The 12,255-nt window shown below is 39.4% G+C and overlaps 1 protein-coding gene across 19 annotated transcripts in view; it reads right to left on the bottom strand.

Moving 5' to 3' along the window:
• Positions 1–3,604: 3,604 nt before the first annotated feature.
• The window catches only part of LOC104603253 (putative protein phosphatase 2C 60), a 34,035-nt gene continuing 25,384 nt past the window's right edge, over positions 3,605–12,255 (bottom strand). For 8 of the 19 annotated variants that reach the window (XM_088897399.1, XM_088897402.1, XM_088897400.1 and 5 more), the window contains 5 exons: positions 11,697–11,820; positions 11,504–11,580; positions 10,941–10,993; positions 5,055–5,109; positions 3,605–4,070 (listed from right to left, as the gene is read on the bottom strand). In XM_088897399.1, the coding sequence (XP_088753525.1) occupies positions 3,864–4,070; positions 5,055–5,109; positions 10,941–10,993; positions 11,504–11,580; positions 11,697–11,820 (516 nt within the window). In that variant the 3' untranslated portion in view covers positions 3,605–3,863. Of the gene's footprint in view, positions 4,189–5,045; positions 5,110–10,940; positions 10,994–11,503; positions 11,581–11,696; positions 11,845–12,255 lie in introns of those variants that run through there. The other 11 variants (XM_010267239.3, XM_010267243.3, XM_010267241.3 and 8 more) reach the window with 4 other exon arrangements.

The following is a 12,255-nucleotide window of genomic DNA, read 5'->3' on the forward strand; positions in this document are numbered from 1 at the left end:
GGGAGAAGAAACGCTTTTGGGCAAGAGAGGAATTAACGAAGGTGCATTTCACGGCGTGAAATGGGTTTCGCACACGTTTCACTTAATGCGCGTGTGTAATGACACACATTGCATTCCAATTTTGTTGGACGTTTTTGGGGGGCAAATATGTGGGGGCAGATGCAAACCCGTCACAAGACACCAAGGAGTTTTGTAGTGCGTGCAAATGTGTTTGTGGGACCGATAAAAGGGCTTTGATTTAACCATTGGATTGGAACCTTTATTTGATGTCTAAAGTTAATGGTCAGTGATGAAGGGTTTTTTGGGTAGCACCCTGTTTTTCGAACTACTTCCAGGTGGCCGATGACTTAGAGGCCAAAGTGGAGGATTTTTGCTAGATGAGGACTTGGATGCCAAGTTGGACAGGTCGAATTGGGGGTAGATTGAGTGCCGAGCTAGGTTGATTGCTGAGCTAAGTAGCTCTTCAGAGAAACTTGCAAGGAATCAATGTTAGAGGACTCGGGGTGGCTAACCCGGCGAGGTCGCTCCGATGATTAAGTTGGTACTCTCGTAATAGATTACGAGCTAAAAAATCATAAAGTATGAGAGCTGGAATGTGCTTACTCGCCTCTCTCTTGTATCATTGGGGTTGGTGCCTTTATATAGGCATTGTTTGGTTTGGGCCTCACGCACCGCATCCGAGATTTCTGAGATGTCGTGCCTAATCAGTTTGAGATCCTCAGAGGTAACCGCCATGCACGTTGACCATCCTCCAAAACATTCGATACGTGGGCCAACTTCTGAGAAACCTGGGAGTGTCGGGATATGCATGCCGAATTTGTCGGTGAGCACATCTCGTAAGTCATAGCCTAGTCCCTAGTCAAGTCGGCAAGCCCTCGAGGGATGTCGCTCCTCATGTCGATGTCACTTTGGCCAGTGACGAGGTGCTATAGGCTAACCCTGGACGAGATGCTGCAAGCCGACCTAAGTTGTGGTCGAGTTCACTAGGTCGGCGTAAAGATAGGTTGTCAAGTTGATGGTGAAGGCAGGTTGCCAGGTCGGGGTAAAGACGAGCCCAATCTGGGACTCCAAATCATCACTTAGGTGGTGTCTAGGTATCATCTAGCTATTCTAAGATGTCATGTATCACAGTGTCATTGGAGGGCCAAATCTACCCTCATCTGTCAAGATGAACGTATTAATACCGATTGAGCGTGGCTCACCCGAAAATCACACCAACCTCTTCGAGACTTGATTCATGGGAACATATTTGATGCGATGTGCTGTAAGGATCAAATCCGATTTCCTGCACTGCAATGTCAAGTTTACCACATCCACCATGTAAGCAACTTAGCAAATTCAGGGGCGGTTGAATTATTTAAGCTAGATTACTTATTTGATTTCAGATATTAAATCAGTTTTTATTTGTAAATATTTATATTTTCATATTTCTTTTTTTTGGTTTGTTTTGATAAAAACTAAAAAGTGAATTAGAAAGGCTGATCATTATTAATACGGGTTTGATGTGAATACATTTTGAGAGTGAAGGGTACTACTACACCTCCAAAATCACTCTACAACTTGTTTTTCTTCAAAAATGGGTAAACAGTACAGGTAATCATTCTTGGCCTAGCCTAGATCTAGCCCAACCCAAAATATATATTTTATATATTGTAAAATATTATGTTATGTATTATGTATAATAAATTACATATATTTAATATTTTATAGACGTACATATATATTTTACTTTATTTTATATAAAATTTTAATATATACTATACATATTAGCGACGACCCGTGCTATGCATGGGATGCTGTATTCTACTTTTTTATGCATAAAATAGTAGAAAAAATTATTTTTTTTAAGTTATTTGTTTTCAAATTTTCCTTTTATATATATTATGAAAAGCACATAAACCAACTAATGGTGGCCCAGTTAATACCTTTTCTAGTTAGTTGTATCAAAGGCCTGGGTTGGGGGCAAGGGATTACCTCCCATTGTGTAGCCCTATAAAGCAAAAAAAAAAAAGTGTTTAGCATGAAATTAACAACTAAGTTAAGAAAACAATTTCAAAATTGAACTAATGAAGATAACCAAAAACTCGCATTAAGTTCTTTATTACTACATTTTATTATTGAATTAGAACGATCCGTTAAATAATTCTACATTAAATTAAATTGATAAAAACAAAGGGAAAATGTGAGCACAAAGAAATAAGCAAAAAAGAGGGAACACAATGTGGATTTTATGAGAGACAATAAAGACCCATGAAGTTTTTAATAATTTAATATAAAAATAAATATGTGCACATGTATGAGAAAGGAGAGGAGGAGGAGGTACATATGAATTCTATGGTGAGAGGACCCTCACCTCCTTTCCTCTTTCTATTATATATAAAGATATATAGATTCATTAGTTTACACATGAGTCAACTCACGTAGGAGAGAATAACTTGCTCTCTAGAATTATCCATCCTTATATAGATGAAGAGAAGACTTTTAATTCACTAGTGTTTATATTTCAAGTCATATTGCTTAGGAATTTGAATCAAGCCAATCATCATTATAAGGATGAATAATATATCAATGTTCATGCCTTAACTTTTGTGAGAATTAAATGATTAAAACTGAAAATTTTGGTTTTTTTTTTTATCTTGTTATTTAAATTTTAGGAAATTTCAGTTTAGCTAATTCGGTTTTTAGGTATTTTGGTTTATTGGTTTTGGGTTTAAGTATAAAAAATTCAATTAACCAAAAAAAAAAAAAAAACTTCACTGAATTCAATTAGCCAAAAAAAAAACAAAACAAAACAAAACAAAAAAGTGAACCAAAAACTTTGGTTTTTCCTTAATTTGGTCTTGATTCGGTTCTTCCTCTTAAAATTTTGGCTTATTCAATTTGATTTTCAAATACCATTGACACCCTTAATCTTGTGGGTAGGCATGTAGAAACAGTTTATGGGTAAGAGATCCGGAGTGCTCAAAGAAGGGCTTTGTCCCTTCATGTGGTCTTGAAAATATCACCACCATCCAAGCTTTATCTCAACAAGGGCTGAAGGGCATCAATCAGCCATGCTGGATTAGTTGTTGATTAAGGAACCGGATATTTAGGGACAAACCTTAGGAAAACGGGAGGAAATTTACGGATTGGAAGCAAGCTGGAGTGATGGGGTTGCAAGTTGGACAACTCATACATGATCTACATGTGTAGTGGGTAGGTTTATCATCTAGAAATTGTTGTACTCACACGTACAAACAGACAACAGACAGATAAAAATTAATTGGTGTTTGAAATGACATTTCGATTTGGCTAATAGTTGTTGGCTCAACGAATTCTAAAGTGCAGTTACACATACTTCCCATCATTTACTAGAACCTATGATATGGTGGAAATATGGAATCATAATCAAACCCTACAAACAAACAAAACTAAACCGTGTATGAAGCAAAAGTAAACCAAGATTTTCACTCGGCCCATTTGCACTCCTATTCGTTTACACCAGTGTAAAGCAGATGAATACTCCTTACAGTCCACACTCTTATTGTCTGTCATCATACTAAACATAGCCTTCGGAGAAGATCTACAAGTAGGAAATTTGTTCACTGATAATGGAACTGGACAGTTAGAAACATCTGTACACTTTATTCGAACAAACTAACGGTAGTTAGCCAGGTCAAATCCACAGATATCCACAAGACCAAACCTACATCTTCAAGGAAAACTAATCTATGGGTTTCATGCTAAATCATTACATTTACAGATACTATATGAGAATGCAAGTTGTTTTGAGTATGAAATCTGAAATGAGAATCGCCATATCCACAAGATCACCAGTGTACAGATAATATAGTCCACCCACTTCATGCATGGAATGACCATAACTACTGCTTTGATTCAGTCTCTTCTGATTTTGGATCAACACCTGCTAGCTCAGATGGTGATGAACTCTCCGTAGATGCTTTGGATTCACCAGGTTTGTTGAACTGCACCAATATCATGGTCATGTTGTCACATCCCTCGCCACCAGCAGTTGATGGCGCCAAACATCTGTCAAGTACTCTTTCGCATACGGTTGAAAGCTTGCTTTCCTGCATTATTTATTATGGTTAATGTCAAGAATGATAAGCATATTAGACCACCCCTTGCATGTACCTCTACTACAAATTAAGTCAGGTTGTTGAATAATACCGTTGAAAGCTTGCTTTCCTGCATTATTTATTATGGTTAATGTCAAGAATGATAAGCATCATGGTTTTCAAAACTGGGAACCAGTCAGGTGATCGGTTCCATTTTTCCCCAAAACCGGATTTTCTCCAAAAACCATTGATTTTGGTCAGCAAACCGCTGACTCTGGCGGTTAACCGTTCAAACCATTCAAACGGTTTTGACCATTTTTTATTTTTTTGTCAAAACGGGCTGACCGTTCAGTTCGAACAGTCGGACCGTTCGACCCGGGAACCGGACCCCTGACCGGTTCATTCTCCAGGTCCGTTTTAGAAACCTTGATAAGCATATTAGACCACCCCTTGCATGTACCTCTACTACAAATCAAGTCAGGTTGTTAAATAAGAAGATCATCTAGATCAATGGTCCTCACTATGCAAATTCATGGTCTTTTATGTGAAACAACGACTCCAGCACGTCAACATCCAAAACTAATACTAGTTGGCTGACTACAACATCAGGAAATTCAAGATACAGAAAAAACCATATGGTTTACACATATTATAAGATAGTTCCTAACAAAGTTTAGTTCATAATAAAAAGCAAACAGGAAGAGCTTGATTTGCATGAAAATTTCTAGAAATCAAATGTAAGTAAAACATTAAAACTAGAGATGGTAATTTTAAAGTTTCTCTAAACTAAAAGTCCCAGCATGCAAGAAACACCCAAATTCAACAAGATGTCCAATAAAACCAGTTTTAAGAAAATGGAATGTTCTTTGCCACATATAGGGATTATTCTCAGAAGTAAACTTCTTTTTACAACAATGATCAATGCAAAGGAAGGAGTTTGTATAGATAGCATAATTATTAACTTAGTTGTCAACTTTGAAGGGCTAGTCAACTTACAGAGTTTAACTGTTCATGAACAAAATCTACGAGTTGCTGGCTTGACATGCAATCCCTGGAAATAGGAACACCAACAATAATCAGATATTTGAAAAACAAGATCCACGTACCAAGGTGTTTAACCGAATTATTAAGTGCATAATTAAGTAGTTCTTAATAATAATAAAAAAAAACAGGTGAACACCAAAAGAAGAAAACAAGAGACATAATCAATTTTGTTCTTCTAGTGCTTGTGCTCTATGAACTGTGACTTCTGCATTCTGATTCTTAAGGATGGGCTGTAGAGATAGAGAGCCTTTCAAGTGGATAAAGATCGAACCCCATGATTTGTGGAAGTGTAAAGCCCCTCCAGTGAAAGAGGTCTTCTGTGTTGAAAGAGAACAGAACCTTGGAACTCAGAAGCCTTCCTTTTTCTTACATGAATGTTCTTCTATTCTCAATTCTGTTGCTTGTCAAAGAATAGAGTCAATCTACAAAAGAGAAAATATTTCCTTTTCATCTCACCCAACTGGTGTATCCTTTGCAGGTCCCATGGTGAAGACTGTTACCATTACTAATTTCCAGTTCTGTTACTTCAGAGTTGTGGGATTGGCTCTTTTTGTTGTTTGGGTGCAGGTGTAACATGCCAACAGAAGTAAGCTTGCTTTTCGATCCTTCTACCTTTGCATGGCATCAAAGAAGAGGGAGGTTAATGTGGAGATGTGCAAGAGCAGCATTGATCTGGACAGTTTGGGAAGAAAGTAATGCCAGAGTGTTTCAAGAAGAGAGAAATCTACAAGAGCTTGAGGGTTGTATCTTGAATAGGGCTGTCCAGTGGTTGAAATCTCTTAAGAGCTATTCCACCTTTTCTTCTTTAGTGATCTTTGGAGGAATTGCACTTCAGTCACAAGCTGTACCTCCCTAAAGCTTAGAGTAAGTGTAAGCTGGGTACCCCCCCCCCCCCCCCCCCCTTCCTACAGGTGTCTTGAAGCCGAATTTTGACGAAGTAGTCAAGGTAATCCAGGTCCTTCTGGGTTGGGAGGGGTTCTCAGGAACATGGCTGGAAAATGTGATATTATACTTGGGTCCCTTGGGAGTTGGGGATTCCACTAGGGCAGAGTTGTTGGCTGCAATTCAAGGTGTACAGTTTGCAAACCAGATGGGTCTGGCAAAGTTGTTAATTGAGGGAGACTCCAAGGAGGTAGTGGGTTGGCTACAGAATCCAGAATCTGTAGTGTGGTGTTATAAGTACGTTAAAGAGGTTGAAACGGCTAACAGGGGTTTTGCTTGTAAGAATTCAATGGGTTGGGAGATCAGCCAATGCTTTGGCAAATTATTTACCAAGGGTCTGTCCATTCAATGTCTACTTTAGGCGGTTCTACTTTAGCATTTCAGTAGGTTGTTTAAGGTTTCCTAACCCGAGCTACTATTGCATTTGTCAATTGCCTCAAACAAAGCTAAGATGTTGTTTATGATCCACAAAGGAGACTCCTAAGTATTTTCTAACGTCTAAAATGTTGTTATGAACCCACTCCGAAATGCTTCTTGCCTTTGCCTAATTCTTCCTCTCCTAGGCTTCAACCTCATTAGCCCACAACAAGGGGGTTGCTGATGATGTAATTGTCTTTGTTCACCAAAATGACCTGAATCACCATTTCATCTTCTATGGGGCCTTCCACCACCCCAAGAGGCAATACAGAGATGGCTTCTTCGACCCTCTATAACTCTAGACTCTCCCTAAGTGAACTACCCACCTTCCTTTGCCTAGGTGTAACATACCCAAGTCTCCAATCTATCTCTATGCTGTAAAGTGTAATTGATAATTTGCCTGACCTAAAGTTGAGCTGGTTGGAGAATGACAAAGGTCTTGCCAAGATTAGGGATCCCATAAGATGGAGTCTGAGTTGGATCTACCCTCCCCAAATTTGATCGCTTTCCACCTCCCTTTGGTCATTTGCACTCCCTTAGACAAAGCCATTGATGAATTACCTTTGATGATCTTCAATCCTCAATGATGCAAGAATATACCCTACTCAAGTTTGGGCCGAATGGATATTCTTTTGATCCGCTTCGGTTTTCAGTTGAACTTGGCTCATCCATCAATCTACATCCCCACCTAGACTTGTCGATAGTGGTTGTTACATTTTTCCAAGAATGACTACAATAAGTCCTTCCTTACTATTCTTAGGGGTATAAGACAGGGTGACCCCCTATCCCCCTTTCTGTTCTTGTTGCTGATGTGCTGGGGAGATTGATTCACAGAGCAGACTCTAGGGGCCTCATTAGAGGATGGAGGGTTGGTAGGGAGGACATCCCACTTAATCACTTGCAGTTTACTGATGATACGATCTTGTTCTGTGAAGGAGGTAATGTGAGGTTCATAAGGAATTTGAAGTTAGTGATTCAACTTTTTGAGCAAATGTCAAACTTGAAAGTGAATTTTGGGAAAAGTTGTGTAGTGGGTATGAATATGGAGGAGGGAGAGATTAGGGAGAGTGCAGAAGTGCTTGGGTGTGAAGTTTTAGCTTGACTGTTGAGTTACTTAGGCTTGCCACTAGGTGATAATCCCAAGAGTGAGAGTTTTTGGAACCTGGTGGTGGAGAGGTTTTAAAAAAAGACTTGTTTCTTGGAAAAAGAATTACCTCTCCTTAGGTGAGAGGACTACCCTAATCAAGGCCACGCTTGCAAACTTACCTATTTATTTCCTTTCAGTGTTCAAAATTCCAGTGAAGGTTTCCAGTAGGTTGGAGAGATTAATGAGAGATTTCCTTTGGGAGCCGAGAGAGGAGAAGAGGGACCATAGAGTGAGCTGGAAGGTGGTGACCAGGAGTAGAGCTTGTGGAGGTTTGGGGCTGGGGAACATTGGGAAGAGGAACTCTGCCCTTTTGGGAAAGTGGTTGTGGAGGTTTCCTTTGGAGCAGGAAAAGCTATGGGCTAGAATAGTGGCAAGCATACATGGGATGGAGCAGAATGGATGGGATGCTAGAACCAGAGCAAGGACCACAAGTAATTCACCCTGGAAAGTCATTCATGATTTGCTTCCAATCTTCTCCTCACTTGTCAGGTATGATTTGAATTCTGGTAATTGTATAAAATTTTGGGAACAAACTTGGGTGGGGAATGTTCCACTTAAGGACCAGTTTCCCTCTTTGTATGCTCTCTCTGACTTTAAGAATAAGCCAATTTCTTTCTTCATCACCCCTTCCTCCTCCAGTCCTAGGTTTGGATGGAACCTAGGTCTAAGGAGGGTTGTGAGGGACTCTGACATCCACAATATTTTGAGCCTCCTTGACCTTCTTGATAATGTTTTCATTGACCCCTCTAAAGTGGACTCCACGACTTGGACCCCGACCCCCACAGGCTCCTTTTCTTGTGCTTCCTTCTTCAAAATCTTATGTCAGTCCACCAGTTCTGCAACCTCCCATTTCCTGGTTTCTGAGGTTTGGTGCAAACCAATTCTGCCTAGGGTTGGTAGTTTTTGTTGGAATGCCTATCTGGAAAGATTCAATACTGGTGACTTGCTTCAAAAGAAGAGACCCAACACATGCTTGTCACCTCATTGGTGTGTTCTCTACAAAGCGGATGGGGAGACTGGTTTTCACTTACTAGTGTCGTGCCAATTTGCAAGGTCAATTTGGGAATGGGCTTTTTCTCTTTTTGGGCGCAAGTGGAACCCTCCATTAGACTTGTAGAGCCTTTTTTCCCCTTCTTTTTTCAGGTGGCGCATGAAAAGGGGAAGGACTATGTGGAGAGGACTGAGGGCTGCAATATACTGGTCCTTATGGGAAAAAAGAAACCTCAGAATCTTCTCGGAAGAAGAGAGAGGGGCTGAAGAATTAAGGGCAGTGATCCATATCAAGGCTGTACAGTGGCTGAAATATTTAGAGCTATTCACAGACTACACAGTGGATGACATGTTGAGGAAGTGGGGAGAGATTGCAAATTGCATGAAGCCTAAACCAGTTGTGAAGGTATCTTGGACCCCCCCACCGGCTGGATTCCTAAAATTGAACTTTGATGGGAGCTGTAGGGGGGATCCTGAACAATCAGGGATTGGGGGTGTTTTCAGGGATGAGAATGGGGTCATTTCAGCCATGTTCTCAGGTCCAATTGGAGTGGGGGATTCTCTTAGAGCTGAGATCCTAGCAGTTATGGAAGGAGTTCAGGAAGCTAAGGAAATGGATGTCAGAAAACTCATAATTGAAGGGGACTCGGAGGTGGTGATAGGGTAGCTGAGGAAAGACAATTGTGGATTATGGAAATACAACAATGAGAGGAGAAAATTGAAGTGGCTGGTGCGGGATATGGAAATCAGGATGAGTTGGGTCAAAAGAACAGCTAACTCTATAGCTGATGAGCTATAGAGTGTTTGTCTTCTTTCTTTGAGGACTAAAGTTGTTCAGGAAGATAAGAGTGTTTGTCTTCCTTGCTGTAACTATTCTTGTATTCTTGTGCTATTTTAATAAAATTTCTGAAATTGTTATTGATAAAAAAAAAAGTCCTTCCTTACGAATTACTTTAGGCTGTGTTTGGTTTGATGGAAAAGGTAGGGAAAGGAAGGGAAACATAGGGAAACGGATACAAGGCTTGTAAAAGTTTTCCCTACATTTCCCTTCCTTTCTCTACTTTTTCCTTCAAACCAAACACAGCCTTAGGGAATTTTGAGAAAGACCAGAAATGAGGCTTTGAATTTCAAACTTTGTTTCTTTGTGATGTTGATCAGCAGTCCTGGCAAGTCTACCACCTAGACAGTCAAGATTACCTCTCAATAGAGCTGCACTCACCAATTTCTCCCGGCCCAAATTTAATGACTCATTCGAGTCAAAGTCTTCCTCCTCCACAACCACCAGGCCCTTCCCCAAGTGACACAAATTGTTCGTAATGCCACTCAATTTCAACCCCATATCTGATTGCTTGGTTTTTTCCTAGTTAATCCCCCCTTTTAGACTTGTGAGATTTGCTACTACCTTCCCATTCAGGTTGAGGGCCTTTATTATGGTTTTTCTTAATATCCAGCCAATGCAATGGGTTTTAAGGAGAGAGTTTCAAGCACAGACCATCAACTCATCCATCCATGTCCCTTATGATTCTAGCCACCACCTAAGAGCTAATCATTTCCTTTTCATCAAGATTGTCTAGGATGAGAAAGAGATCGGGAAGAAACTCCAGCCATATTGTCATTGCATGCATGATTCCCCCTCCATAACAACGTTAGTCAACGCAAGGAGTGACCTTTTCCAGCTCACTCCCATTCTAATCCACTCACAATTTTCTTTGACCATGTTGGAATTTTTTGCTCAGATGAAGCCTCAACATAAGTTTCCAATAGTTTTGAGGATTTTTCCACTCTAGAAATGTATTGGGAGGCCAAAGGCTCTAAACCAGCAGGTGTTCACGTTCCATTATTCCATCACCCTTTTGACTCCTGGGTACCTCTATTCCAACCAGAGTTTACCTTCATTGACCATCAAACCTTGAGGCCAACCCTTAAACACCCTATCCACCTCTTTCTCTAATGGCAATAGGATTAATAACATTCCCTATGGAAGCTTGAGGAATTCCAGGCATAGAAGTAAACCCCATTTTTTCTTCAAGATGGAGCTCAAGCTTGATTATGGGAGAGACGGGTCCCTTTGAACTTGCCCACTATGCATCTCCTCAAGTAGGTTATCCTGCCCCTGTTCTTTGAAGCCTTTGATAGTATGTAGAGATAAGGAAAAAGGACATAAATCCTTTGATAGTATACAGAGGCTCTGAAGCCTTCAAAGCCTCAAGTGGGTTATCCTACCCGTCTCCAATATATTCTAAGTAGATTGATACCAAATTGATGTACAAATGAAGACAGTTTTTCTCTGTACAATAATCATATAAGATTAGAAATAAGCAAAAAGGACATAAAAGGCTCACCAGATGCCATCACATGCTAGTACAATGAAATCATCATCATCGCAAAGCTCAACCTAATTGCAAAATGCAAATGGTCAAAACCAAATGGGAATGGTTTTATTTAACTGAAAGAGATGCATTCCAAATTAATTACAGGAAAATGGAGCAATTTCTTGCAGGAAAGAGATTTCATATTACACATTGGTCACCCTCACACCAATAAGAGGCCAATATGGCTAGGTGCACATGTCAATATGCATGGGGTCTTACAAATACACCAATAAATGGATTATAGCAATATCTCTTATATCAAAAAATTAATCATCTATTGCATTTTATGGTCAGAATAGAAGAAAGAAGAAAAGAAAGAAAAATGGAAGAAGGAAACGAAGAAAAGTTGGGTCAAAGCTACTCAGGACATGATCCATAAATTGGAGGATTAGAATCACTATTGACCTAGATGCATTTCAAATTATAACAGGAAAATGGGGTGATTCTTGGATGAAAAAGATTTCATAAGAAATAATCCCATGGAGAGATCCTTGCAAACAGTTAAATGACCACCAAGAGTGAAAGGCACATACAATGTTTATGTCAGGACTAGCAGTTACAATTTGCTTTTCAGCAGGGAGAAATTTGTTCTGTTTGAATTCCATATCTCCTGCACTCAATGCACAAGTAGGTTAGGTTCAAAAAGTGCAACCAACAAGGAATTCGTCCTGATAATAATTGATTTTATTTGGGAGCTATAAAATCCACGACGAAGACATAAAGTACCAATAGCTCTAGCTAAGTTTAAACTTCCATTAACTCGCCCTGCATGAATGAAGCCACCAGCTTTTAAAATCCTCTCTCTCTCAGCCTCAAGCTCAGGCTTGTGATCTCTTGATAAATTGTATGCCTGCATAAAAGAAGCCACATTTTTCTGTTTTTTTTTTTTTTTGATAAATGAACAAAAGAAGCCACATTACCCCACTACAAAGTATTAATAAACATATATATATAACACATACATATGTCTTGCATATATACATTTATCATTGGGATGAAACGGAGCCATTCTTAGAAGGGACATCCTTTGTTGATGATTAATACAAGAAAAAGTTATATTTTTTATGATTAATAAATATAGAAAAAAGTTTAAACTACAAGAATCAGTTATACTCTTGAAGCATTGTCTGAATTGTGAATAGGTGAATCACATCGCATCCCCAGTGCACCATGAACCAAAACTCATAAATCATTATCATAAAAGTCCACTTAAGAGGGACAAAAATACACTTTGAACCAAGGGAAATTAAGTATGGTTCAACAATATGATAAAATGCTAATAGAA

This window comes from Nelumbo nucifera, chromosome 2, assembly GCF_055504915.1.
Source record: "Nelumbo nucifera cultivar China Antique chromosome 2, China Antique-T2T, whole genome shotgun sequence".
Classification (NCBI taxonomy): domain Eukaryota; kingdom Viridiplantae; phylum Streptophyta; class Magnoliopsida; order Proteales; family Nelumbonaceae; genus Nelumbo; species Nelumbo nucifera.